Source organism: Acipenser ruthenus, chromosome 14 (assembly GCF_902713425.1).
Source record: "Acipenser ruthenus chromosome 14, fAciRut3.2 maternal haplotype, whole genome shotgun sequence".
In the NCBI taxonomy this organism is placed as follows: Eukaryota; Metazoa; Chordata; class Actinopteri; order Acipenseriformes; family Acipenseridae; genus Acipenser; species Acipenser ruthenus.
In genome coordinates this window covers 32,790,097-32,816,448 of record NC_081202.1, presented here as the reverse complement: position 1 = coordinate 32,816,448, position 26,352 = coordinate 32,790,097, and the positions used below count along the sequence as shown (strand labels likewise).

The window sequence follows — 26,352 nt, the reverse complement described above, 5'->3', positions numbered from 1 at the left end:
TATTCCCATTAGCACATTCTTTCCAATCATTACAGCACGGTACTCTGTGAGTCACACAGCCTACTGAAGATTAAGTAACATCAAATGGCATTGCTTAATTGTCCCCTTGCCTTTTTATGTTTGAAATGCAATTACTCACGTGCTGTGTTTTGTTGAAAAAAAAAATTGAATAGGTGTTTTTCCATATAGTGTTTTTCTTATAGTCATAACGTTTTACAGAATCCTGATGCAGATCCCGATGCAGTATTTTTAGTATGCGCAATGTTAACACTCTACTCGTAGCCTTCAATTATTGTGTATATGTATATATAATTATTGTGTATATATATATATATATATATATATATATATATATATATATATATATATATATATATATATAAACAATTCAGTCATTTTTCTTCACCACAGCCTTGACCACACAGCCTAAATGAACACGGGTCGGCACACGTTGTACACTTTAGAGAGAAATGCCTACAGACAGTATCTACTGAGTTAATTTCAATGAAACCCGATATCTCATCCACCTGCTCGGTAGAGGCTTCGGGGGAAATTAGCGAAGGTGCGCGAAGAGGGAGGGCACATTTAACTGTAGCTTCTGTTCTTGACACTGAAGTGTTTTGCTGTAGCTGAGATGCGGACCGGACAAACCAGCTGTACCTGTTGAATAGATTATGTAACTACATACATGACTCGAAAGCGGCGATATGAATCAATGTAGAAGTACTGCGCTGAATTCCATTTAACGGTGATATCCAGCCATGGCGGCGATTACGACTGCTATTAAACAAATACCACAACCCAATTCGATCATAGCAGCGGGGACGGGGAACGTCAGCAAGGTATCTCCTCCTCAAGCGAAGACGCGGCTCCAAAAGAACCCGGTTAAGGTGCTCAAGCTGACGAAGAGCCCAGTCTTCCCGGATCAAGTTGTCTGCGCCCGGGAAGCGCCGGGGGATTCAGTGGAACAGAGTCACGCAGGGGTGGGCGCTGGAGCCCCCCGCTGCAGGAAGAGAGGATACCGCCCCCCCGATGTGAGAACCATCTTTGAGCCGCCCGGGAAAGACCCCCAAGTGAGAGGAGAGAGAGGAGAGGGGCACAGTTTCTGTGTGGGTCCCGCCGGTGCTTGGTGTGACCACTGCTGCCAGTACATTCTGCAAAGCAGCCTTGTATGTTCAGGTATGAGAAAACGGGTCTGTATACAAATAGTACGGTGCGTAGCTACCTCCAAATACACTGACTGTGGGCTGGTTTGTTTTGAAGGGTGTCACCTGTCGAGAGAGGTGATATGTGTAGCGGTGAAACCCTTATCAAAGTTTATTTTTGCAGTTTTACTAAGCTTTTCTTATGGCTATACAATGTATTTACCATAGATTACCCGATTTTCAGTATTTATTATGCTTAATATCTCAAAATGACTTATGCTTGCTCCACGTTTCTCTGTGCTTTATTACGCTTTGCTATGGGCCATACACTTCACGGTAGGAAACTTTTCTAAAGGAAATGCACCATTCTGATGTTTGTAATGATTAATCTTTGCTTGAGAAAAAAAATACGTCAGTATTAAGTTATACCAAAATATTTTTTATTACATTTTTCAGTTAATCAACATTTACTGCAAAAAAAAACAAAAAAAAAAAAAAAAAAACTGTTAATTCCACCTTAGTACAGTATAAGATTGAACGTTGTTGGAGAACAGCCCTGCATATTTAAAACGCTGTGTTTATTTATATTGATCTTGTGTTTTCTGTCACACTTCATATTTTGTTAACAGAAGTTTCCAGAATTTTAAACACAGTTATATAACGTGGTAGTGCGTCCCATTTGTTGTCATTCAACCACACGCGTATAAGCAGGGCGCAGTACATTATTTACCAACAATTTGTTAATTATTTATCCTATCTCCCGTGATCGGTAATCGTGAGTCTCATTAATAGCGGGGACAGACTATGCAAACCCGATGCCTTGCAGTATGTGCAGAGGAACCGATGGAGTTTAAGTCACAATGAGACTGGAGACGCACATTTTGTGTTATTACTGTGCAGCATCTGACCAATTTAGACAATGGGTGCGTTCACGGAGATCATTCTTAGAAGACAGCTGGCTAAATTCTTAGAAGACAGTTGGCTAAATTGGCCAGATTCTGCACAGAATCTGCGCAAAATTATCTCCGAGAACGCACCCTGCATCTAGCCTACAGCATTTCTGTTTGCGGGTCCTCATCCTTCCACATGCTTTACCACGCTTTGACTGTGGCTTTGCTGTGCGTCACTCAAGTTTGCAATGCGTTTTTCATAGTAAACCACAGTATGCTTTTGTAATGTGTATGTCAATCTTAATATACTTCATTTTTATATGCAATCATTTTACTCAGCTGCCCGGCTGCACTGTCAAAGCCATTGAATCACTGAAGTCTTATTGGCGGGGTTATAATATATTGGTCAGTAGATATTAGTGACTACTGAAGGTTGAGTTCACGTGACTACATTAAACGGTCCTTCCTGTTATGCATCAGCGGCGTTTGTCCTGCAGTGGCCCAAATAAATCTCGATTCTGAGGGCTCCTATACCTTATTCTTACCAGTAATACTACACTATGACGCCATGACTTTCAAACAGGACAATACACAAGGTATTAAATTTAATCCATTTTACTACATTAATCGCACAGAGACAGACAGTGCAATTGCATGGCATGCAGGTGCCTAAAACGTGCTAGTGTTTTCATGATGTAAAATATTGTTTCAAACCTTTCAATTCTGAACACATTTCTTCTGTTGTTTTCACAAAAAGCACAGTTGCCCTTCTATAAATATAACAGTACACCTCAAACTGCGCTCTGTACACCTCTATCTTTGTATTTCATGTCGAGGGAATGTTCAGGGTTAGTTTTGCTTCAGTAATCCTGGGGATATGTATTAATTGAGTTTCTACAAACCAGCATCCTAGCGATGGCCCTGGTTCAAGCTGTTCGCAGATCATCCTTCTGCAAAAATATACCCAGTACTGTGTAATATTTGTTAGATGATTGTGCAAAAAAAAAAAAAAAAAGCATGAACGGGACAGTAAGTCTTAACAAAACCAGTGTTTTGGGTGGAAATTCTGTAGACTAAAGATACACTTGTATAGTTATAATTCGGGGGTATCCAATCACGGTCCTGGAGGGCCATTCTGCTCCTGGATTAACAGGTAAAACGATATAATTAACTACTTCAGGGTCTAATTAGTTTAATTAGTTTAATTAGTTCAGTTAAACAATTTAAAACAAGGTTGGAACAAAGACCAGGAGTGGAAGGGCAGACTTTGGCCACCCCTGTTACAATTAATTATTATTATTATTATTATTATTATTATTATTATTATTATTATTATTATTATTGTTGTTGTTGTACTATGTGATGACATTTCTAAACACCCAGTGGGCGTCCTAAACTTCCACCAGTAAGCCAATCACCACCCAGGAGCTTGACTGCGGATGTAGGCGAGATACCGGCTCCTAGAAAATGAAGGCCAGCCCTGTAGGTGTTCACCTGGCACCTGGCCAGTAGGGGCCGCTGTTGCTTGCTGAGGTAACGCGAGCAAACCGAGAATCTAAATTACACCCCAGGGAATTATGCACAAGAAAAAAAAAAAAAAAAACATTGCAAAATTAAGCGGTATCTCTGTACAAGTATGTGCAAAGTAACAAAAGTATTGTGCAGTTGTATTGGGTTCTTCTCTCATACTGGGTATCAAAATAGTAGCATAATAATAATAATAATAATAATAATAAAAAAATAAGTAGAAAAAATGGAATTTTTTTTAACATTAAAGTCTTTCTAAATTCCAAGATTGAAATAAAGAAACACCAGCTCTTTCAGTTTGTCTTCCGAAAGAGAATGCGCTCAGCATCAGTTGTATTTGTTACTGCATTTATGTATCTGAAAGCTAATGTTTTCAAATTAGGAAGATGATCAGCTGTCGATGACCAAAACAAGTCAATGTCAATTCCTGTATTTTGAATGTAACTCTTACAGCCATGATGTCAGCTCCAAGGTACATTTGCAATCTATATTTCCAATTCCCAGGCTAACAGTACTGCATGGGCTACCCCTTTATGATGCTGTAGTTACTGGACTGTGCCATATGTGATCCACATTTAAAAAGAGAATAAAAGCACTAGTGGGATGGTATTATAGGGCAAAGGGGAGCCACAGGCTTTGTGTATAAAGCGGGTGCACTGTATGTACCATTGTAAGAGGGTGATCCTAGGGAGGACAGGTTTTCCCTCACCTATTGATGTCTAACGTCATGAAGGTTTGGGGACACCTGTCTATCACAGCTATGGTCAAACGTTTTGCATCACCTAGATTTTTTGGATTGGGAGAAAAGGTTAAAGAAAAGGGCTTGTAACCAGGAGGTCTACGGTTCAAATCCCACCACAGCCACTGACTCATTGTGTGACCCTGAGCAAGTCACTTAACCTCCTTGTGCTCCATCTTTCGGGTGAGGTGTAATTGTAAGTGACTCTGCAGCTGATGCATAGTTCACACACCCCTAGTCTCTGTACGTCGCCTTGGATAAAGGCGTCTGCTAAATAAATAAATAATATATATATATATATTTTTTTTTTTACCGGATATCATTTTGGAATCTATCTTGCGTTTATTCATTTAACTCCAATGACAGAATGCCAGGGTGAATTTGCTTCCAATTGGCTTTTAAAACACTGCAGAAGTTAATTGCCAGGAACAAAATAGGAATCTGTCTGGTCCTGGTTGAGAGTGATAAACTGTAGGGCATGTAGACACTATCTTTACATCAGTGCTAATGTAACAGGAAGGAACAAGCGTCTTCGCCACTATGCAAAAGAGCTGGGCCCATCTGCATTCATGGTGTTAGAGCTCATAACCTCATCTCACTTTCAAATGACTTACAGACAGCAGTTCTGAAGTTTCAGGCCTCATCTAAACCTTTGGTGGTCAATACTATTGGGAACAGCAATTTATCTTCTGAAAATGAAGGAATTTGTTGGGAAACTGTTTGGGATAATTTAAGCTCTGCCTCCAAAAATCCTAATCATCAGCGGATTCATTACAATTTTCTGCATAGGACATATTTAACTCCTCGTAGATGTTGTCAAATGATTATTATTAATTATTTCTTAGCAGACGCCCTTATCCAGGGCACCTAACAATTGTTACAAGATATCACATTATTTTTACATACAATTACCCATTTATACAGTTGGGTTTTTACTGGAGCAATCTAGGTAAAGTACCTTGCTCAAGGGTACAGCAGCAGTGTCCTCCACCTGGGATTGAACCCACAACTTTCTGGTCCAGAGTCCAAAGCCCTAACCACTACTCCACACTGCTGCCCAAATGAAACTCTTGATCACAAAAACTGTTCTGAAGTCTCTTCTGAGTTTGTATTGAACAGGAGAGATCACAGGCTGCCTTTTTCAAAGAATGAAGTAGCGCAGGGCTGTCTGGAGCCATACACGGCTCGTTGGGCTTCTGTTTACAGCTCTTCTGATGGTTTTAGTGGGTCTGGAAAGGCTGCAAGGTTGAAGCAAGTGCGGTGAAAATGCAGCAGATTGATGTTGTGTTTTAATAAGCAGAGATCTACTGAAGCATTGTCTTGGTCTAGCTGCTTCTGTTGAGTCAGCTGAACTGTTTCTTTTCTACAGTACTCCCTGGTAACTGGTTTGACTCTTTTGCTAAACAGTTGGCTCTGAGTGCTAAAGTTTCCCTAGCAGGCATTTACAGGAAATACATGAAGTTCTTTTTGATGCAGTATGGTAAAGAAAACATCTAAAAATAAATTCCTGTGCATGCCCTTGGATAAATTCCTCCTGAAATTGCATGTAATTCGTTTGCAAATGTGTTTTTCATTTCAGGGCTTTCCCTTGAGGATACCGAGCTAAACACTTTAAACACATTAGTTAAGGAAGCATGCACATGCTTTATTAGATGGTGTGTTGACACACAGGATTCAGGCTGCCTCTACAGTGTGCAAATACACATCCAGCCTGGGATACTGGAGAGTGTCAATGAACACTGAGGTGTGACCTCTCGTGAGTCTTAAATAAACTATACAGGCAAGACCTTAAACATTGATTCGGAATAGGGATCCCGCAACAATACGATATCCTGTTTAATCATGATATCAGCAGTTATAATAATTGTATGTTCTTATATATCTGTGTGACAAGCAGGTTGTAGTGGTGACGTCAGACCCTGAAGAAACACACAGTACTGCGAAGTGAAATGTGAATTGCGCTGTTGTGTGGTTTAATAATGAACAAAATAAAAGGTTTGAAACAAAACAGCACACGGCACTTGCGGCCAAAATAAATAGACAAACAAAACAGACTAACACGTAAACGAACAGTGGACTAACAGACAAACAAACACGGTGAGTCAAAACAAATAACAATTATTCTTTTAGCTTACTTTTTTTAATTCTCTCCTCTCCACACCCATTCTCCACTCACCGAACACACAACCCAGAGTGAATGAAATGTGCATCTATATATACAATTGTGCTGGGATTCAATTACCAATTAATTATTCACTTGAATCCCAGCACGTGCAACCCCGTGCTCACATATTATTAAATACTTTAAATGCACATGAAGTGCAATCCCTGTGCAAATATAAAAAATATAATATAATTATACATTTTAAAAACTCGTGCTCATTACCCACATTATATCCTGTGTACCAACTACAATACACCAACATTAACACACCACACGCAACATATAACACACAAATGCACACAGGGACGGGACACATTGCCACAATCTGGTACACCAGAGTGTAACTGTTAACCTGTCCCCCTACCAACAGCCTTTGGATGTCAGAAACACCCTCACTAAATTCACAAACATGGATAGGGAAATCTAGATAAGAGCTCATATACTGGCACAAGTGTGTCCTGGCACTTAGGACTCTCCAGACAAGCTCAAAGTAAGCTCAAAGCCTGATAAAGGCTTATTTAGAGAAAAATCGTAATTATAAAATATTGGAGCAACACATCCCACCTTTATAAAATAGTAAAATGGCAAGGTGTAATAAAGCAAAGTGAAATCATGCTAAAGCATAGGTAAGCATTGTAAAGAATAGCGAGGTATGGTAAAGCATATTTTTAAAAAAAACATGGGAAACCAGGCTAAACTGTGGTAAATGCATAATATAGCCATGGGAAAAGCATAGTAAAAGTGCAAAACTAGTGTAAAAAAATACTGTGGTAAACTTTAAAAGGGCAGAGCCACTTAAAATGATTGCAAACATAACATAGTAAGGGAAAATAATATAAAAAAATGAATGAAAGTGACAGTCTTCTTTGTCTTTAACGTCAGATTGATATTAATGGATTCTGACCCGTCTGTTCTGCATCCTGGGCAGCTTCTGTGTTTAGCTGTACCAACCCCCCCAGCTTCTCTCTCAGAGACAGCGCTTGGGGGCAGCAGTGTCTATTCTTTACTGACTTCAGTGATGTGACAGAACTGGAATGCATGGCAGTGTCCACACTGCTGCCTCTCATCCAGGGCAACCTCCCATCCTTACAGCCTCAGGGCTAGATTACAAATACAGTGTGGTAAAGCATAGGTCAGCATTGTACAACCCACAGAGGTAATGTAAAGGTCTATTAATATTGTACAGAAGCTGAATTACAATAACTTCTTACAAAAACTTAAGTTGTTGCACGTTGAAATATATCGACATACAGTACAAGGTTGCACATTCTGAGTTTTTTGTTTTTAATTTAATTAAGTACAGTGTTTTGTACATGTATAGTAAACTGCACTGACTGAAATACATTTTATAAATGAACTCGTATGTAATACCTAGTATTTTGTTAAGAGCTCCACAGCTAAACAGTGTGTTGTACCAGCACTAGTATCGCCAGGTTATTGGTGAATTCCTGATAAAGCCAACTCTGCTTGCCATTGTGAAGTGATATTTAAAGGTTTGACTGAATTTGAAATAAAACCTTTAAAAGTGAATGGTTACTCTTTAGATACAGTCATAATGGACCTGAAGGAACAGCTTTATATTACTTAGTGCTGGGACCAGATATATGTTGTTTTGTAATTGAAAATGCATGTTTGCTATAACATGAGCTTCTTTGAAAAGAATGCTCGTAATAAAAGCTGTAGCTGGAGCAATCCTTATAAAAGTTCCCACAGTAAATCCATAGCAAACTGTAATAAAGCACAATGAAAGCATGTTGAAGCATAGGGAAGCACTGTAAAGCACAGGGAGGTATGGCAAAGCACAGGGAAGCACTGTAAAGCACAGGGAGGTATGGTAAAGCACAGGGAAGCACTGTAAAGCACAGGGAGGTATGGTAAAGCACAGGGAAGCACTGTAAAGCACAGGGAGGTATGGTAAAGCACAGGGAAGCACTGTAAAGCACAGGGAGGTATGGTAAAGCATAGGGAAGCACTGTAAAGCACAGGGAGGTATGGTAAAGCACATGGAAGCACTGTAAAGCACAGGGAGGTATGGTAAAGCACAGGGAAGCACTGTAAAGCACAGGGAGGTATGGTAAAGCATAGGGAAGCACTGTAAAGCACAGGGAGGTATGGTAAAGCATAGGGAAGCACTGTAAAGCACAGGGAGGTATGGTAAAGCACATGGAAGCACTGTAACGCACAGGGAGGTATGGTAAAGCACAGGGAAGCACTGTAAAGCACAGGGAGGTATGGTAAAGCACAGGGAAGCACTGTAAAGCACAGGGAGGTATGGTAAAGCACAGGGAAGCACTGTAAAGCACAGGGAGGTATGGTAAAGCATAGGGAAGCACTGTAAAGCACAGGGAAGCACTGTAAAGCACAGGGAGGTATGGTAAAGCACAGGGAAGCACTGTAAAGCACAGGGAGATATGGTAAAGCATAGGGAAGCACTGTAAAGCACAGGGAAGTATGGTAAAGCACAGGGAAGCACTGTAAAGCACAGGGAGGTATGGTAAAGCATAGGGAAGCACTGTAAAGCACAGGGAGGTATGGTAAAGCACAGGGAAGCACTGTAAAGCACAGGGAGGTATGGTAAAGCACAGGGAAGCACTGTAAAGCACGGAGGTATGGTAAAGCATAGGGAAGCACTGTAAAGCACAGGGAGGTATGGTAAAGCACAGGGAAGCACTGTAAAGCACAGGGAGATATGGTAAAGCATAGGGAAGCACTGTAAAGCACAGGGAAGTATGGTAAAGCACAGGGAAGCACTGTAAAGCACAGGGAGGTATGGTATAGTATTATAAAAACAAACCCTTATAAAAGTTCCCCATTGTAAAAACATAGCAAAGTGTAATAAAGCACAGTGAAAACATGGTGAAGCATAGGTAAAGCACAAAGAGATATAGTAAAGTATATTAATAAACATGGCAAACCAGGATAAAGTATGGTATACGGATAGTACAGTATCACTTTGTATTGTGCTGGAACACATATTTGAATATGCTAACAAACAAGCGCTGCTTGAACTGTATTGAGAGGCAAAAGTGACCATGTTCATATTGGTTCCTAAAACCGAATTTATAAAGACCTGTCAAATGTAGAGGAAGACAATGCATGAATGACATCTGAAATTTAATTTTACTCCTGATAAACTTATTTACTGAAATACGGTACTCGTTTTCAACAAATTTGAGATGAAAGAAAATGTGGAAGCTAAATTTGAAAGCTAAATAAGACATGTCTTTATTGCTTAATTATTGCTCTGGGTGTCTCTCAGTCTGCATGTGATTCTTGTCATGCTGAGAAAGAGGAAGATATACAAGTTCAGAAATGATATGATCTTTCAACCATTGGATGCCATAAGGAATTCCTGGAAGGTATAGCTTGATATGAAACAAGACAAGAGATTCAGAACTGCCTGTTTGGTGATACATTTTAATAGAATCAGCTGAACATGTCTATAAAATACACCAGATGAGGTGAAGAAAGCTCCTTTTAAAATGTCAAAGCTGAAAAACACTGTTGTGCCTCTTTAATAAGGACCAGCATGTCTTATCCAATTGTATGCTCATCAATATAAATTCATCATTATATAGAGGTGTGCCACTCTGTTTATTATTATTATTAGTCAATATTTTGCTTGAAAAAAAGAATATACATATACAGTTGATACCGTTCAGTATTTATATAGTCAATATATGGATTAGTAATATAATTGCATCTCAACCTATATGAAAAATAAGTAATAATTGACCGATGTTACTTGTTGTAATCCCAAGCACTGAAAGTGTCTCATTTGGAAATTCCCACACCAGAAGCCAGAGAATCATTCATTGGAGACCAAGAAAACAAAAACACAGCAAAGGTTATAGTCGTGGGATTATATATTATAAACAGTAACAAATGTGGCTGTAGTGGACCCAGAATGCATCAGTTATTGTATCACTGCTGTTGTTTGATTTTTTTTTTTTTCTGGTATTTTTTTAATGTTCTAGAAGGATAAGGATTTTATAAACAATAGAAAAATCTTGTAACATGAGAGCAGGAAGGGAATTTGACCTGATTGAAATCTCTAAGAAAGGGGCTGCTGTGCTCAGTCGATCCACAGAGTGCTTGTTTCATTTCCTAAGATCCCCTTAGCTACTGAAAAGTTACAGAAAACTCTTACATCTCAGACACAGCAATTTAGAGCGCTTTGTTCTACAGACAAACATACTAGCTACTGTATGTTTTTCCAATTATTCTGATTTAGGAGCTCTGTGTCCAAGAGCTACTGCTGAAGGCTTGACAGCCCTGGGGATCTTGTGAATCTAATGAATCCTGACCGCACAATCAGGGGTACTGGGATGAAAGGCTTTTAAATGAGATTGGACGAAAGGCTTAGCAAAGTCACAATTTCAGTACAAACTCTGTTATCCAAAGTAACACAAACAGCCCTCTGGTAACCCTTCCTGTTGTGTGTCCTCTTCCCCGTTGCCATAGGAATTGTGAAGGCCTCAATCTCCCGTATTTAAAGTACAGTGTAGTGCGATGTAATATTATATAGCACTACACTGTACTATTATTATTATTATTAATTACTCATTTAACAGATGCTTTTATCCAAAACAACTTACAAAGACTAGGTGAAATTGAACCAGGAAACTCCTTTCTTCCCTGAACCGCCACTGGACCACCAAGCCTCCATAATATGTATTGAAAATCCAAACTTCCAAACTTGTAGATAACAGTGATAACCCCTTGCTGCTGTTTAGTTCATAGTAACTGATCCTGGGACTGTAGATTTAAAAAGTACAAAATGACAAAATGGACAAAATGTCATAAAGGTAAAGTTTTTGACCGTTTATGATGTGACCCATTATTTAATCAAAACACAGTGTGTTTTTTGTTATTTGGCAGATTTTTACAGCTGATACAAGGATAACAGAAACACAATTAAATAAAACAATCCTAGACCCTAGAAGAGTTCAAGTAGGATTGAGTTTTTTTTTTTTTTGTAGCTCAAACAAACCAACTGGAGATCCAATAAGGTCTGGAGTGCTCAGACTGGGCAAACTATTAAAGAATGGTCCCATATTGAAATGAACATTCCCCAAAGAATGTTTAGATTCAAGCTGACAACGATTTAATGGAAATCATGGCCTGAGAGCGGCTTGCTGTCTGTGGCTATTGTCAAATAAGCAAAACTCACAGACACACATCAGAAAACACAGCACCCTGTGACAAACCTCATCATTCGAAGCATTGCTCCTCAGACGACACGGTCAGGTCAAGAATCTGTCACAGGGATCTCCTGGAGGCTATTAATACTGTCTGGAGGAAAAGAGGAGGGTTTGAAGGAAGGAGGGGCTGTCTGCAAGGAAGGGGTGTGGGCTGAGGGGTAGGGGGTAAAAGCAGGTGGTTCTGAGAACAAGCAAGCCAAGGATCAGTTCACTTCAAACATGCCACACGTCTGTGTCACTGGATCCAGCACCCTGTTCAAGCAGCAATCCCCAGTGTGCTTGGAACTGGCCTCCTAGTGCAGGACCTGCTGTTCCAGCTTTAGTCATGGGCCTGGCGGAGGATTTCAGCAGGACCTTCAGAAGGGTGACCCACTTCTTTTACCGCTTCCCCAAAATGGTGAGCAGCTCCCGACGTCTGAAGCTCCAGCTCCTTTGGAAATCTGCCGGTAGGTTCCTCCCCGAAGCACAGCTTGTTTTGTTGTTAGTTATTTATTTTTGTTTTGCTTCCTGAAAGCTGATCCTGATCTCTTCAGGTCTGTGAGGAGACTGCAACACTCTTCCATTTATAGCACAGAGGCTGAGGCCACCCAGGCACAAGCGCTAACTAGAGAGCACCTGTGCTTATCCAGAGCAGACAGGATATACAATACAATACAATAAACTGTGCTTTTATATAGTGCTCTTGTGGAGCGTCCCGGGTGCTTTACAATAAAAACTCATTGACCAATTAATCCAGCTCAAGAATAAGCCAACGCAAACAAATCTGTTTTTAAATGTGATTTAAAAGACTCGACTGATTCCTGATTCCAGCATTCCTGATTTGACTTGGGACAGAGTTCCAAAGGCAGGGAGCAGAGCAACTAAAGGCCCTCCTGGTTTTAGACGACTTCTTGGAACTACCAAAAGTTCAGCATTTGATGATCTCAAGGTGCGACTAGGAGCATAAGGGACCAACATTTCCTGTAAATATAAAGACCCAAAACAAACCACTACTTCACAGGGCCTGCTGTTGTAATGGAAGAATCTCTAAGACTTCATTAAAATTTGAAAATGGTATTGTACCTCAACCATGGGAATTCTATGTTGTCGTTTTTATTTATTTATTTATTTATTTATTTATTTATTTATTTATTTATGTATGTATTTATGTTTTGGTTTTTGCCAAAGATACTGGAACAACAATGTATCTAGGTGTGTAAGCTTAAAGAAACTACTCTAAAGCTGAGGGAATGCGAAGCCTCATTGTGGCTTGGAACTTGGTTTCAGGAGACTGCACAGCACATCAGGGGAGACTTGGGGTTTGATACAGCAAAGTTGCCTCAAACTAGGTCTCCCGGTCTCCTTGAAACAGGTTTCAAGCCACTGTTCCTGAAAAAGTGGCTTTGTGTTTCCATAGCTTAAGTCAGAGTTTTGGTCTTCTGTAATTAGCTCCTACAAGTGTGATTATAGCTGTTATAACACAGTTTGGGGTTAAATAACGAAGGTAAGGTCCATTCCTGTTTTTAAATTTCCTTTTTAAAATCAATTCTCAAATCCAATTCCAAGTCCTACAAAGGTGTAACCTGACAGCCTCTAAATTTGAGCAGCTCCTGGTGATTTGTTGTAACAGCAAGTTGAATTGATTTGATACATTTGTATTATAATTGTGTAACTGCAGCTGTTGTTGACAAGTTGTTTATATGTTTGCTCAATAAAGCCTGTATCGTAGAATGCATTGGAATTAATTGAAAGGGAATGGGAATTGATTTTAAAAAGGAAATTGAAATGGAATTGGAATTGAAAAACAACAATTGACCCCCAACCCTGTATATAACTGTAGGGTGCAGTTTGTGTCCCAAAACCTTGCCCATTTCAACTCCTCCATAGTTTAGCTTTTTGAATTAAAGAAGCAGGATACAGTTACAGTCAGTGCTTGTACAGTATAGTGGAAATCGTATCCTGTAGTTTCGCAGACCCCGATTAGCACTAATCTTTGTGCTATTGTACTCTTTCCAAATGCGATTTAACTTGGTGAGGACTTTCCTTCGCACAAGTTATTGAGAGTATCAGATTTTGTTTAATAACAGGAAGCATTGTGCGTATGACACTTCCACTTAAACTATTTTCTATTCTGACAACCTTATTTATGACCTAAGGAGATGTGGGATTTGATTTACTGATCATTGTGTTTTTGGACTGGCTCGCACTTAACTCTCCACTATAGAGCTTACTAATTCTTTGCTGTTTGTCTTTGATCTGTTAGCGGTTCGCACCCAGCCCTTGCTTTCCATTCCAATTCAGTCGGCGACGATGCCAATTCATTACAATGGTTATCATGCATACATTTAACATGTACTTAGCATATACAGAGGTGGTGTTGATATACTTTCTGTTTGACTGATAGCTATGAATGGATATTGACAGCAGGAGCAAAGTTATGCATGTAACTGGCATCATTGTATAATAGGCTTTAATGTGTCAAAGACACAGACACTTCTCCAGGGCTCCTAAAGAGCTTTTTAACCACTGGTCAGACATCACGGTTCGATGTTCTGTTTATAATTTAGTGGACGAAGTACAATCCCTCTGTGAATAAATAAATAACACAGGAGCAACTCCAGACTGACACAACTGCCTGCACCTCCTCTTAGCTTCACAAGACTAGGAGAAAGAACAAGTAACACTCCCACTTTCTACTCTAATGCCCTCTGGCAGGTACTCTGTGTCCTGGTTTAAAAATAGTCTTGACCTTGTTATTTTATAAACGCTTGTGGAAAGGTGTTAGCGCGATATGTGTTTCATGTAAAATGTTATCAGAACACAAAAACTCCATTTGGGGGAATAAAAGGTACCTCAAAGTGTTTATTTATTTATGTATACAAGACATGTTGAGAGATCTAGCATTACATAACTTTTTCATAGTGAATGAATTTTTTTTTTTTTGCCTGTTCTCGTTTTTCAGGTGATGGTGCAGGTACATACTTAAGGCATTTGATAATGCATGCTGTACCTGACTGGACCTTGTTAATGCATGCTGTACCTAACTGGACCTTGCTAATGCATGCTGTACCTGACTGGACCTTGCTAATGCATGCTGTACCTGACTGGACCTTGCTAATGCATGCTGTACCTAACTGGACCTTGCTAATGCATGCTGTACCTGTCTGGACCTTGCTAATGCATGCTGTACCTGACTGGACCTTGCTAATGCATGCTGTACCTGACTGGACCTTGCTAATGCATGCTGTACCTGACTGGACCTTGCTAATGCATGCTGTACCTGTCTGGACCTTGCTAATGCATGCTGTACCTGACTGGACCTTGCTAATGCATGCTGTACCTAACTGGACCTTGCTAATGCATGCTGTACCTGACTGGACCTTGCTAATGCATGCTGTACCTGTCTGGACCTTGCTAATGCATGCTGTACCTGACTGGACCTTGTCACTGGTGCATTAAGAGAGGCAGTAGAACACAGAGACCTCTCGTCAAAGCAATTGAAAAGCTTGAGCAATAGTTGTACAGTGGTGACTGTGTGTATAACACACATTGTAAGATGCCCTGGATAAGGGTGTCTGCTAAGAAATAAATAATAATAATAATAATAATATATTGTGAGGCAGCCACTTGGTGCCAGTAGCCCCAGAGTAGACACCACGGCAGACACTCTGGGACCTACACAGCCACATGGTGTCAGTAGAGTGTCTGCCCTGGTAAAGGCGTGGCTGCGTGGTGTGCAAGGGGAGTCATACAGTCAGGGGAGCACAGGGGTTCCTGAGTGTCTGCCCTGGTAAAGGCGTGGCCGCGTGGTGTGCCGGGGGAGTCATGCAGTCGGGGAGCCCAGTAAGCACAAAGCAGACACCTGTCGGGCTTGCCTTTGTCTTTCGGGGCCCAGTGGCTCACCAACATCTGCAGTAGAACTCATGGGTGCAAAGGTTTGGCTTGGTCTTGGGATCGGAGGACCCTACTGACAGTTTTCCCCCGAGCTGTTATGGGAGTTGCTGCGGTGAGCGAACTTCCGTGGGGTAAAGAAATTGGGCACCCTAAATCCCCATGAGTCCCATGGCTGCCTCCACTGTTAGCTATTCATTAATATGAGATTGTTTTCCTGTTCTTCCAAAACAGATTTTGGATTTGCATAACTAGCCCCCAGTTTATGGGTTGCTTAAACACCTGCTCATGCTGAATCTTTCATTTCCTAGTACAGGAATAATTTAATAAATCTAGAAATGACCAGCTGTTAGCCTGTTACATCTGTAGTCACACATCTAACCTGCAAACTCCCATTCGTCTATCAGAACAGAGTCTGTACTTGCATTGTCTGTGCCAATGGGAAAAAAAGCAGGTTCATTGTTGAAATAGCTGTGGAATATCCGGCTGGATCAGGTCTGAAGGAAGCTGATTGATCACAGCTGCTTGTTGTATGTCTCAGTTGTCTGTTTTGGAGAATGTTCACAGTACCCATTGTTCACAGAAGTGTCTTCCTGCTGTCAGTTTTAACGCACTCAATAACATAGCCAAATAGAAACAGTTTTGATTTTACAATCAGCGCATTGCTCTTGTACTATGCACTTTGTATTACATTCCATTTTGAAAGTTTGGAAACCGTTACTGAACTGGTGTTAAAGGGTGCAGGTTGCTGTTTTGTTTTTTTTTACAAGACTGAACCGCAGCCTTTTATACATGTCCGCATCATTTAAACGAAATTAAATCATGAATTAATTGGACCACCAATCATGGCCCATAGTTCTCACCATTGTATCCACATTCTGACATGGAAATTAAGTATTTTAAACAAGGCACAAATGTAACCATTTCCTGGGTTTAGAACACACATTCAACCAAAACTATTGAACATTTACACTATAAATAAAGTGAACAAATATGAAAATAAAGATAGCAATGTTATTGATGTGTGGTTGTATCATACAGTTATTGATGTGTGGTAGTGTCATACTGTTATTGATGTGTGGTGGTATCATATGGTTATTGATGTAGCTGGTGGTGTTACACTGTTATTGATGTGTGGTGGTATCATATGGTTATTGATGTAGCTGGTGGTGTTACACTGTTATTGATGTGTGGTGGTATCATATGGTTATTGATGTAGCTGGTGGTGTTACACTGTTATTGATGTGTGGTGGTATCATATGGTTATTGATGTAGCTGATGGTGTTACACTGTTATTGATGTGTGGTGGTATCATACTGTTATTGATGTGTGGTGGTATCATATGGTTATTGATGTAGCTGGTGGTGTTACACTGTTATTGATGTGTGGTGGTATCATATGGTTATTGATGTAGCTGGTGGTGTTACACTGTTATTGATGTGTGGTGGTATCATATGGTTATTGATGTGTGGTGGTATCATACTGTTTTTGATGTGTGGTGGTATCATATGGTTATTGATGTAGCTGGTGGTGTTACACTGTTATTGATGTGTGGTGGTATCATATGGTTATTGATGTAGCTGGTGGTGTTACACTGTTATTGATGTGTGGTGGTATCATATGGTTATTGATGTGTGGTGGTATCATACTGTTTTTGATGTGTGGTGGTATCATATGGTTATTGATGTAGCTGGTGGTGTTACACTGTTATTGATGTGTGGTGGTGTCATACGGTTATTGATGTAGCTGGTGGTGTTACACTGTTATTGATGTGTGGTGGTATCATACTGTTATTGATGTAGCTGGTGGTGTTACACTGTTATTGATGTGTGGTGGTATCATATGGTTATTGATGTAGCTGGTGGTGTTACACTGTTATTGATGTGTGGTGGTGTCATATGGTTATTGATGTAGCTGGTGGTGTTACACTGTTATTGATGTGTGGTGGTATCATATGGTTATTGATGTAGCTGGTGGTGTTACACTGTTATTGATGTGTGGTGGTGTCATACGGTTATTGATGTAGCTGGTGGTGTTACACTGTTATTGATGTGTGGTGGTATCATATGGTTATTGATGTAGCTGGTGGTGTTACACTGTTATTGATGTGTGGTGGTATCATATGGTTATTGATGTAGCTGGTGGTGTTACACTGTTATTGATGTGTGGTGGTGTCATACGGTTATTGATGTAGCTGGTGGTGTTACACTGTTATTGATGTGTGGTGGTATCATATGGTTATTGATGTAGCTGGTGGTGTTACACTGTTATTGATGTGTGGTGGTGTCATACGGTTATTGATGTAGCTGGTGGTGTTACACTGTTATTGATGTGTGGTGGTATCATATGGTTATTGATGTAGCTGGTGGTGTTACACTGTTATTGATGTGTGGTGGTATCATATGGTTATTGATGTAGCTGGTGGTGTTACACTGTTATTGATGTGTGGCGGTATCATACTGTTATTGATGTAGCTGGTGGTGTTACACTGTTATTGATGTGTGGTGGTATCATATGGTTATTGATGTAGCTGGTGGTGTTACACTGTTATTGATGTGTGGTGGTATCATATGGTTATTGATGTAGCTGGTGGTGTTACACTGTTATTGATGTGTGGCGGTATCATACTGTTATTGATGTAGCTGGTGGTGTTACACTGTTATTGATGTGTGGTGGTATCATATGGTTATTGATGTGTGGTGGTATCATACTGTTATTGATGTAGCTGGTGGTGTTACACTGTTATTGATGTGTGGTGGTATCATACTGTTATTGATATGTGATGGTATCATACTGTTATTGATGTGTGGCGGTATCATACTGTTATTGATGTAGCTGGTGGTGTTACACTGTTATTGATGTGTGGTGGTATCATATGGTTATTGATGTGTGGTGGTATCATACTGTTATTGATGTGTGGCGGTATCATACTGTTATTGATGTAGCTGGTGGTGTTACACTGTTATTGATGTGTGGTGGTATCATATGGTTATTGATGTGTGGTGGTATCCTACAGTTATTGATGTGTGGTGGTATCATATGGTTATTGATGTAGCTGGTGGTGTTACACTGTTATTGATGTGTGGTGGTATCATATGGTTATTGATGTAGCTGGTGGTGTTACACTGTTATTGATGTGTGGTGGTATCATATGGTTATTGATGTAGCTGGTGGTGTTACACTGTTATTGATGTGTGGTGGTATCATATGGTTATTGATGTAGCTGGTGGTGTTACACTGTTATTGATGTGTGGTGGTATCATATGGTTATTGATGTGTGGTGGTATCATACTGTTATTGATGTGTGGCGGTATCATACTGTTATTGATGTAGCTGGTGGTGTTACACTGTTATTGATGTGTGGTGGTATCATACTGTTATTGATGTGTGGTGGTATCATACTGTTATTGATGTAGCTGGTGGTGTTACACTGTTATTGATGTGTGGTGGTATCATATGGTTATTGATGTAGCTGGTGGTGTTACACTGTTATTGATGTGTGGTGGTATCATATGGTTATTGATGTAGCTGGTGGTGTTACACTGTTATTGATGTGTGGTGGTATCATATGGTTATTGATGTAGCTGGTGGTGTTACACTGTTATTGATGTGTGGTGGTATCATATGGTTATTGATGTAGCTGGTGGTGTTACACTGTTATTGATGTGTGGTGGTATCATATGGTTATTGATGTAGCTGGTGGTGTTACACTGTTATTGATGTGTGGTGGTATCATATGGTTATTGATGTAGCTGGTGGTGTTACACTGTTATTGATGTGTGGTGGTATCATATGGTTATTGATGTAGCTGGTGGTGTTACACTGTTATTGATGTGTGGTGGTATCATATGGTTATTGATGTAGCTGGTGGTGTTACACTGTTATTGATGTGTGGTGGTATCATACTGTTATTGATGTGTGGTGGTATCATACGGTTATTGATGTAGCTGGTGGTATTCTGCATATTCTACTGTAAAATATGGAAGTGAAGGAAAACAAGTACAGACACAAAACAAATAAGCTATTTACATGAGTGACAAGAATAAACACTATTTAATGTGAAGCCTTCACCTTGTCATGACAACCAACATAGTTACCAAACCAGCAATGAACACGTTTTCAAAAAAACTATTTATGGACTTGTAAACAGTCTGAGATTGTTTGTGAGTGGTTTTAGTTATTATAACGATTGTTGTCCCTTTCAGAAAAAAATATTGGAGTAAATAGCTTTGATAACCTTGTCCATTGTGCTTAATATACTCATTGGTGTCAACTGAATAATCTGTACAGCTCTGTGGAAGACAAGTTTCAGGGATGCATAGGTAATAGACAATAGAAATACTGTATACTGCAGCAAAGATACAAGAGGTAGTAACACTTCTCACTGCAGATAAGAAGGAAGGCTACAGTCATACCGTTGAACTGGGCTGCCCAGCAGATGGTGCTTGAGCCATATGTGACTATACGAGCTCCCCAATATGGCTGTCTTGATAGAGGTGGTATCCCAGTCGATGCTCTTAATGGGTTTGAAAGCCACATTAAACAGGGCATTCTGGAGCCTTTGGCAGAAGCACGTACAGTCAAAATGCAGGGATGGAAATGAGACTCTCATTGCATAGCACTTTGAGCTACCCCTGGTTTTATTATGAGTTTAACAAGACACCCCTGAACTTGTTACCTATACACTGGGGCTAATCAAGCTTGTATTAAAACCCAGAAGGGGTGACACTGCTGTGCAATAGGAGACTTATTTTCATTCCTGTTACATTTAAACATGTTTACTGAGCACAAACGTTCGTGCAGTTTTGTTAAACCTTTGTCACCTGCAGACAGTTTGGCAATATCAGGACCACTGCGCATATCCATTGTGTTTCCATTGCTGGTGATGCTGTGCTCTGCTAATGGTTTTGTTAAGGATTCTTCAGGGCACTGGGATTATAAAACTTGGCTGTGACAATATACTTTCATCAAGCTTTCATCTATTTTCTATTTTTAATAAATAGTCTTGCTTTGAAAAATCTTATAAAAGTTTTCAACTGCATTTTTGCATGATATTGTTTCGGTTTTCCAATGCTTTTCTCATAGTTTACCCCGGTTTGCCATGTTTATTAATAAGCTTTACCATACCTCCCTATTCTTTACAATGCTTACCTATGCTTTAGCATGCTTTCACTGTGCTTTATCACACTTTGCTATGCTTTTACTATGGGAAATTTTTATTAGGGAAGGCCATTACATAAAATGTCTATTACAGATTTGCAGGAATCTGACCTTGGAACAGAGCACCTGACTTGTACAGCACAGCCAGCACAACAAGCACACACATTGAGCAGGGGTCAGCTGCTGTGTAGTGTAGTGAGGTGTACAACGTCATAAAAATCCTACTTACAGTTCCCCCATAGCCACAGTACAGTAGATTCTTTAGTGTTTGTTTTAATCATTAGGTATAGTAGATCTTTAAAGGTCCCCTACCTGCTATTGCCTCATTTACCATGTTCTCATTTTGGTCTCTTCAGAGTGAAATCTGAGAGCCATGTGTCAAAGTGCTTTAACCCTATTCTCAGATAAACACAGCATTAGCACGGCTCTCACAGCACCATGCTGGGCTGCTCCTCTCATGCACAATGGGCAAGGTTGTCCTGTAGGACTGTGTGGTAGAAGGTGTAATTCAAGATTCTTGTGAAGATATACTGTATAAGATTGTGGGTAACACTTTGTAATGGCTGCAAATTCATACTGAATTTCGTTTGACTACACATGTGTAAGGTCTGCATTCATGCATGAATGAAGACTTCTCACAATCCCCTGGTGTGCGAGTAAGAGGGTATGAATCAGTGAAGAATAAACAGTGAACTCATTAGGAACAGATGGGGGGGAAAGGGGAACTGTAATGTTTTAAATCATGATGAATTAACAGAGCTGAATTCAAAATGAATGACATCAGAACTCACAGGAAGTGCAGAAGATATTCCGGTGTTATTCCTGCGGGGTTCAGCTGGAATTCATTATGAATTTACCAGCTTGGGACCGTGGTTGATTATTACATCATGTGCTGTCCCTAATGCATCATGCCTCTGTAAAATCATGCTTTGGTTAAAGCAGGGAGGCTGTGATTACAGAGATGCTTTGGTTAAAACGGGGAATATTTCTTTAGCTTATTTTGGTCGAGGGTGGATCATTTTCTTCCTGTCTTCCTGAAGGGGCTGCTGTGAATGTTTATAACCACAAGAGGACGCCAGAGTATGGGTTTCAGGTGCTTGGTTTTAGTTCACTCCATGGTTTTAAATTTCCATCAGGGGTGGCCAAAGCTGGCTTTTCCACTCCTGGTCTTTGTTCCAACCCTGTTCTAAATCGTTTAATTGAACCAATCAAACCTCCATCCAGACCCTGGTGTGGAGAAGCCCTCCAGGACTGGGATTGGGCACCCCTGCTTTACAACCCACTCCTATGTATAGATGTTTGAGCTGACTACTGAAATTACAGGCATTCAACATTGTGTCTGCAAGGTTTCTGCTGTCTATTTATTTTACCTTTGGACGAATTACATGTCTGAGTGTAGTTGCTTTCTTTAACCTATTTTGAAAGCATGCTAAACCTGCTCTTTTTTTGCTCCATTTGTACCTAAAGACAGGCTGAATTAATCACCATTGTCACTGGTTCCCAGTGCCTTGTGTTGAAGATCCCTTCATGTTTTTTAACTTTAATTCAGGATGTGCAGGTATTTCACGTAAAATGGTACCGGGAGACCTATTTTGAGGTTGCTGTATCAAACCCCAAGTCTCCCCTGGTGTACCATGCAGTGGCCTGAAACCTAGTCTCCTGAAACCAAGTTACAAGCCACAAAGAGGCTCTGTGTTCCCTCAGCTTAAAGGTCATGTGAGATTCTAATGAGAGGGAGAGAGGGGAGAGAGTTTGGTATAGTTACCGGTGTAGAGATAGTATACCCAACGCATATGTGTGTTTGATACTGCTACAGAAGGGAAGGACAGAAGGATTGATACTGCTACAGAAGGGAGCCGAGTTATGTATAACTCATGAGATATAATACAAGTCTTAAGTTGAATTCCCTGAAACGCTGCGTGTCTTTGTGCTTGGGGCCTCTCATCCAACCTGCAGCTGAACCTCCCACCAAGGACCTCTGGCAGCAAACCCCCTGAGCGGCGATTCATCGCAAGTTCAGGGCATCAGTCAGGCAGTACTGGGATTCAGTGTGTTACCAAGTGGAAATTGGCAATTAGAGCCTGTGAGGGAAGAGCTCTTAGAAAAAAAAAAGAAAAAAAAGAGATTAATTATTAATAAAAGCCTCTCTGCTACAGCCTTTATGACTGTAACCTAGCAACCGTTATTAACATTGTTTGCATTGCGGACGTAATCTCTTTTGTAAACTGATTATGAATTCATTGACTTCCTTCTCAAAAGGCCTCCTTTTCATTGTATTAAATCAATATTTGACTGAAGTCATGGGCTCTCACGCACACAGAGGCTCCTTATAATCCAGAACACCCAAGTCACCCACATGAAACCCACAGACCCACGACAGTCATTGTACAACCTGCAAAATTAAACTTACATGTAAGATCACTGTTTAAGTGATGTAAAAAAAACTGAAGTTTGTCATGATCAGCATATGATTGTATGTACACTCCATTCATTGATGGGTTCTTAATTCAAGTTGCAAATGAAATGAATTTTAAATGAACCAATGTTGTTGTTTTCTTTTTCTTTTATTGATTTGAAATGTAATTTTAATAACTGAAGTCAGATTAATCAGCTATGTAATCATGTAATAATATTTGTATAAAAACCAGAGTTTATCAATAGGAGTGTGTGCTAAAAGTTTGGTGAAGATTGGTGCAAATACAAGGTAGTTATCCTGCTTACCATGTAGAGCAGGGCTGTCCAGTCCTGGTCCTGGAGGGCTATATCACTCCAGGTTTAACAGGTACAATGAGATCATGAATGAATGAATGACAGGGTCTGGATGGAGGTTTCATTGGTTCAATTTAGAACAGGGTTGGAACAAAGACCAGGAGTGGAGGGGACAACTTTGGCCAACCTGGACGCAAACGGCCAGTGCATGGAGCTCCCCATTTTGTGAACGAGGACCCTAAAAATGACAACACAGGGCACATTTTTAGTGCATCTGTTTACTGCTCATGAAAAGGGAAGGACAATAGCGCCCCCTGCAGTATGGCATGGTGATGGCAGGCAGGTGCAAGAGGTGTTTTTCTCACAGCCCTGCCATAAGGAGCCTTTTTGGATTGGAGCAGATTTTGGGAAGAGAGGCGGGGAAACATATCAGCGCTGCACAGGCTTCATTGCACAATGCTTTAGCTATGGACTTCAGTGTACGGTGCAACGCTAATATGCCTCCCCTACCTCACTTCAGAAAATCATTGTTTGAAAGAGAAATCCTAACTGAACTGGGGTTTATGGATTGAGAAGAGAAGGCAGGACTGGAGTGGTGGAATGGAGGCTTTCCTGTAAATCACGTGTGCGTGTGTCGATTTGAACTGTTTCTGGGAAGTGTCAGTGTCTCCTTCAGTTTCATCCTATTGTTAGAGCGATACTGTGACTCGCTTGTTAAGGCTTGGTGTCCTGGGAGTCTCTTTTATGGGTCACAATAACATTGTAACTCAAAGTGCTGGATCCCCGGGGACTTAAGAAATCACACTGATAAAAGCATTAGACACAACGTGTGTCTGCCTGTATACTGTCAGAGATAAGTTTTATCCCATGATTGAGTGTTTAGTGTTTCATATTCGCTACACCTCGTAGAATCATTGAATCTGGCTTTAACACTTGTGTTCCAAGTCTGCAGGCGACTCGCTGCCAAATCCTCTATTTAAGGTATGCACTTCACGTTTGCAAGGTTTTATGAACACTACATGCTCAATGTGAGTCTTTATACTTCGTACACTGCTGTATTCTATGATTCTCTCAGAGGTTCCACTACCGTATTTTACAGCAATAAATAACCGTTTCACTAAAACTTTGTTTTGCTTTCTGGCATACAGACCACAGGCATATCTCTTTCACTTCATAAATCATTGGATCACAGAAGATGTTCTTCTTACATTAAGCCCATGGCTGTGTCTTTGTTTTCCTAGTTGCCTTTTCTTTGTCAGTGTGATTGCGTGCTGCTGCCTTTGTTTTGCCGATGCGTTTGAAAATGCAATGATCACAATGTGTTTGTCACATCATAAAAATATATGTTGTGGTGGTTTTATTAACAATCTCTAAATATTGTACTACATACTGTATATAACGTACTGTTAATCAACCTCAGTATAATAAGCACTTAAAAATCATGACCACTTTTCTCGCAGTTTGGATTCGCTTCTGTTGAAGACAATGTAAAGACAATAGTAAGGCCACCAGGCAGTGTATCAAAGCTGTTAAATTACCTCCCTAATGAGAAACACTGAACCTCTTAATTAGAACAGTTTGCATAAAAGGAAACTAAAATAATTAACATCTGTTTAATAAGGTGTTAACCAGTTAAATATGAATTAAAATAAGTTTATTATGAACTAAATTGATTAAATTAAGAACTTTTTAAATAATCAAAATGAATGTGTTACAAGAACTTCTATATACCTTCAGTAGTAGGGCCACATTTTGTCGGTGTCTAATTGTAGCTAAAAAAACCAATTCCATAAATCTTATGCACTTGCATTTATTACATAGGTCCCAAATGTGAAGTTTTGAAAGAAACACATGTAATTTTTTCAAAAAAGAATATCTGGTATTACACTAGGTTAAATACATTTCTATTTGCAAGAACAAGGCAGGTAGAGAACGTTCGTTAACTTAGTGTAGTGCCAGATGTTTTTAGAATGGAAGCACATGCTTTCTAGTGCATGTGTTTCTTTCAAAACTGCACAATTGTGCAATGGGGGTGCACAACAGGTAAGACATATGCCAATATTTTGTTAATTATTTAACAAGGTTTAACGTTAATACATTTTACACATGCGATTAAGTAACAGTAAGGTGTTTCATGAAATATTTATCAATCGCACATTGTGAGGAAGCGTAGCGTGTGTCTGTAATAGATCTACATGAAAAAGAAAACCACCATCAACGGCTCCTGCACTTTGCTCCATTCCCGACCGCTGCAGAGAAAGCAATTCATTTGACAGTCAAATTTCCCTGCTCAGCACAAACGCATGCGAGTCGCCAGCATCCATGCAAATGAGCTGGGCAGAGAGGGATGGAGTCTCTCTCTGTTCAAACAGTAATCCGTCTACAATCATCCCAGTCATTGTGTGCGTGAGTGTGACTGCGAGTTAACAACTTTAGCCTGTTGAAGCATCAGTCAGAGTCAGATTTGGGTTTTCTTATGAATGAGCCTCGTTGGTTTTCTGGAATGGGAACGGCTTTTTACAAACTATCGGGAAAAATCACATTTCAGGTGAAGAAAAGAGCCAAAGCGGGTAAGAAAGGGAAGGGGGGTTTATTTCCTAGCAGCGTGGATTTCATCAGCATCATAATAATAATATTAATAGTAGTAATATAATTTAACAACATCATACTGTATAGACATGAGATATAATGTTTGAACTGAAGGTCATTCAGAACATGATCTAGAAGCAGTGATGTTTTTTTTAATTATTATATCTGCTTTACTTTCATCAGAATTAAAGGGATGTAACATGACAAATTCTGTTAAATGATTTCCTTTATGTGCTGTTATATTGTGCTGGCAGGTATATAGATAGATAGATAGATAGATAGATAGATAGACAGGGAGATAGATATGGTGTTTACTGTGTTATAATAGGAAACATGATACCATGGCATTGTACGA

At 40.0% G+C, this 26,352-nt stretch overlaps 1 protein-coding gene across 3 annotated transcripts in view; it reads left to right on the top strand.

Annotated features, from left to right (window-relative positions):
• Positions 1 to 639: 639 nt before the first annotated feature.
• The window catches only part of LOC117419333 (ras association domain-containing protein 3-like), an 81,283-nt gene continuing 55,570 nt past the window's right edge, over positions 640 to 26,352 (top strand). The window contains exon 1 of one of the 3 annotated variants that reach the window (XM_058986396.1): positions 640 to 1,179. In XM_058986396.1, the coding sequence (XP_058842379.1) occupies positions 762 to 1,179 (418 nt within the window). In that variant the 5' untranslated portion in view covers positions 640 to 761. Of the gene's footprint in view, positions 1,180 to 11,979; positions 12,116 to 25,896; positions 25,979 to 26,352 lie in introns of those variants that run through there. The other 2 variants (XM_034031982.3, XM_034031983.3) reach the window with 2 other exon arrangements.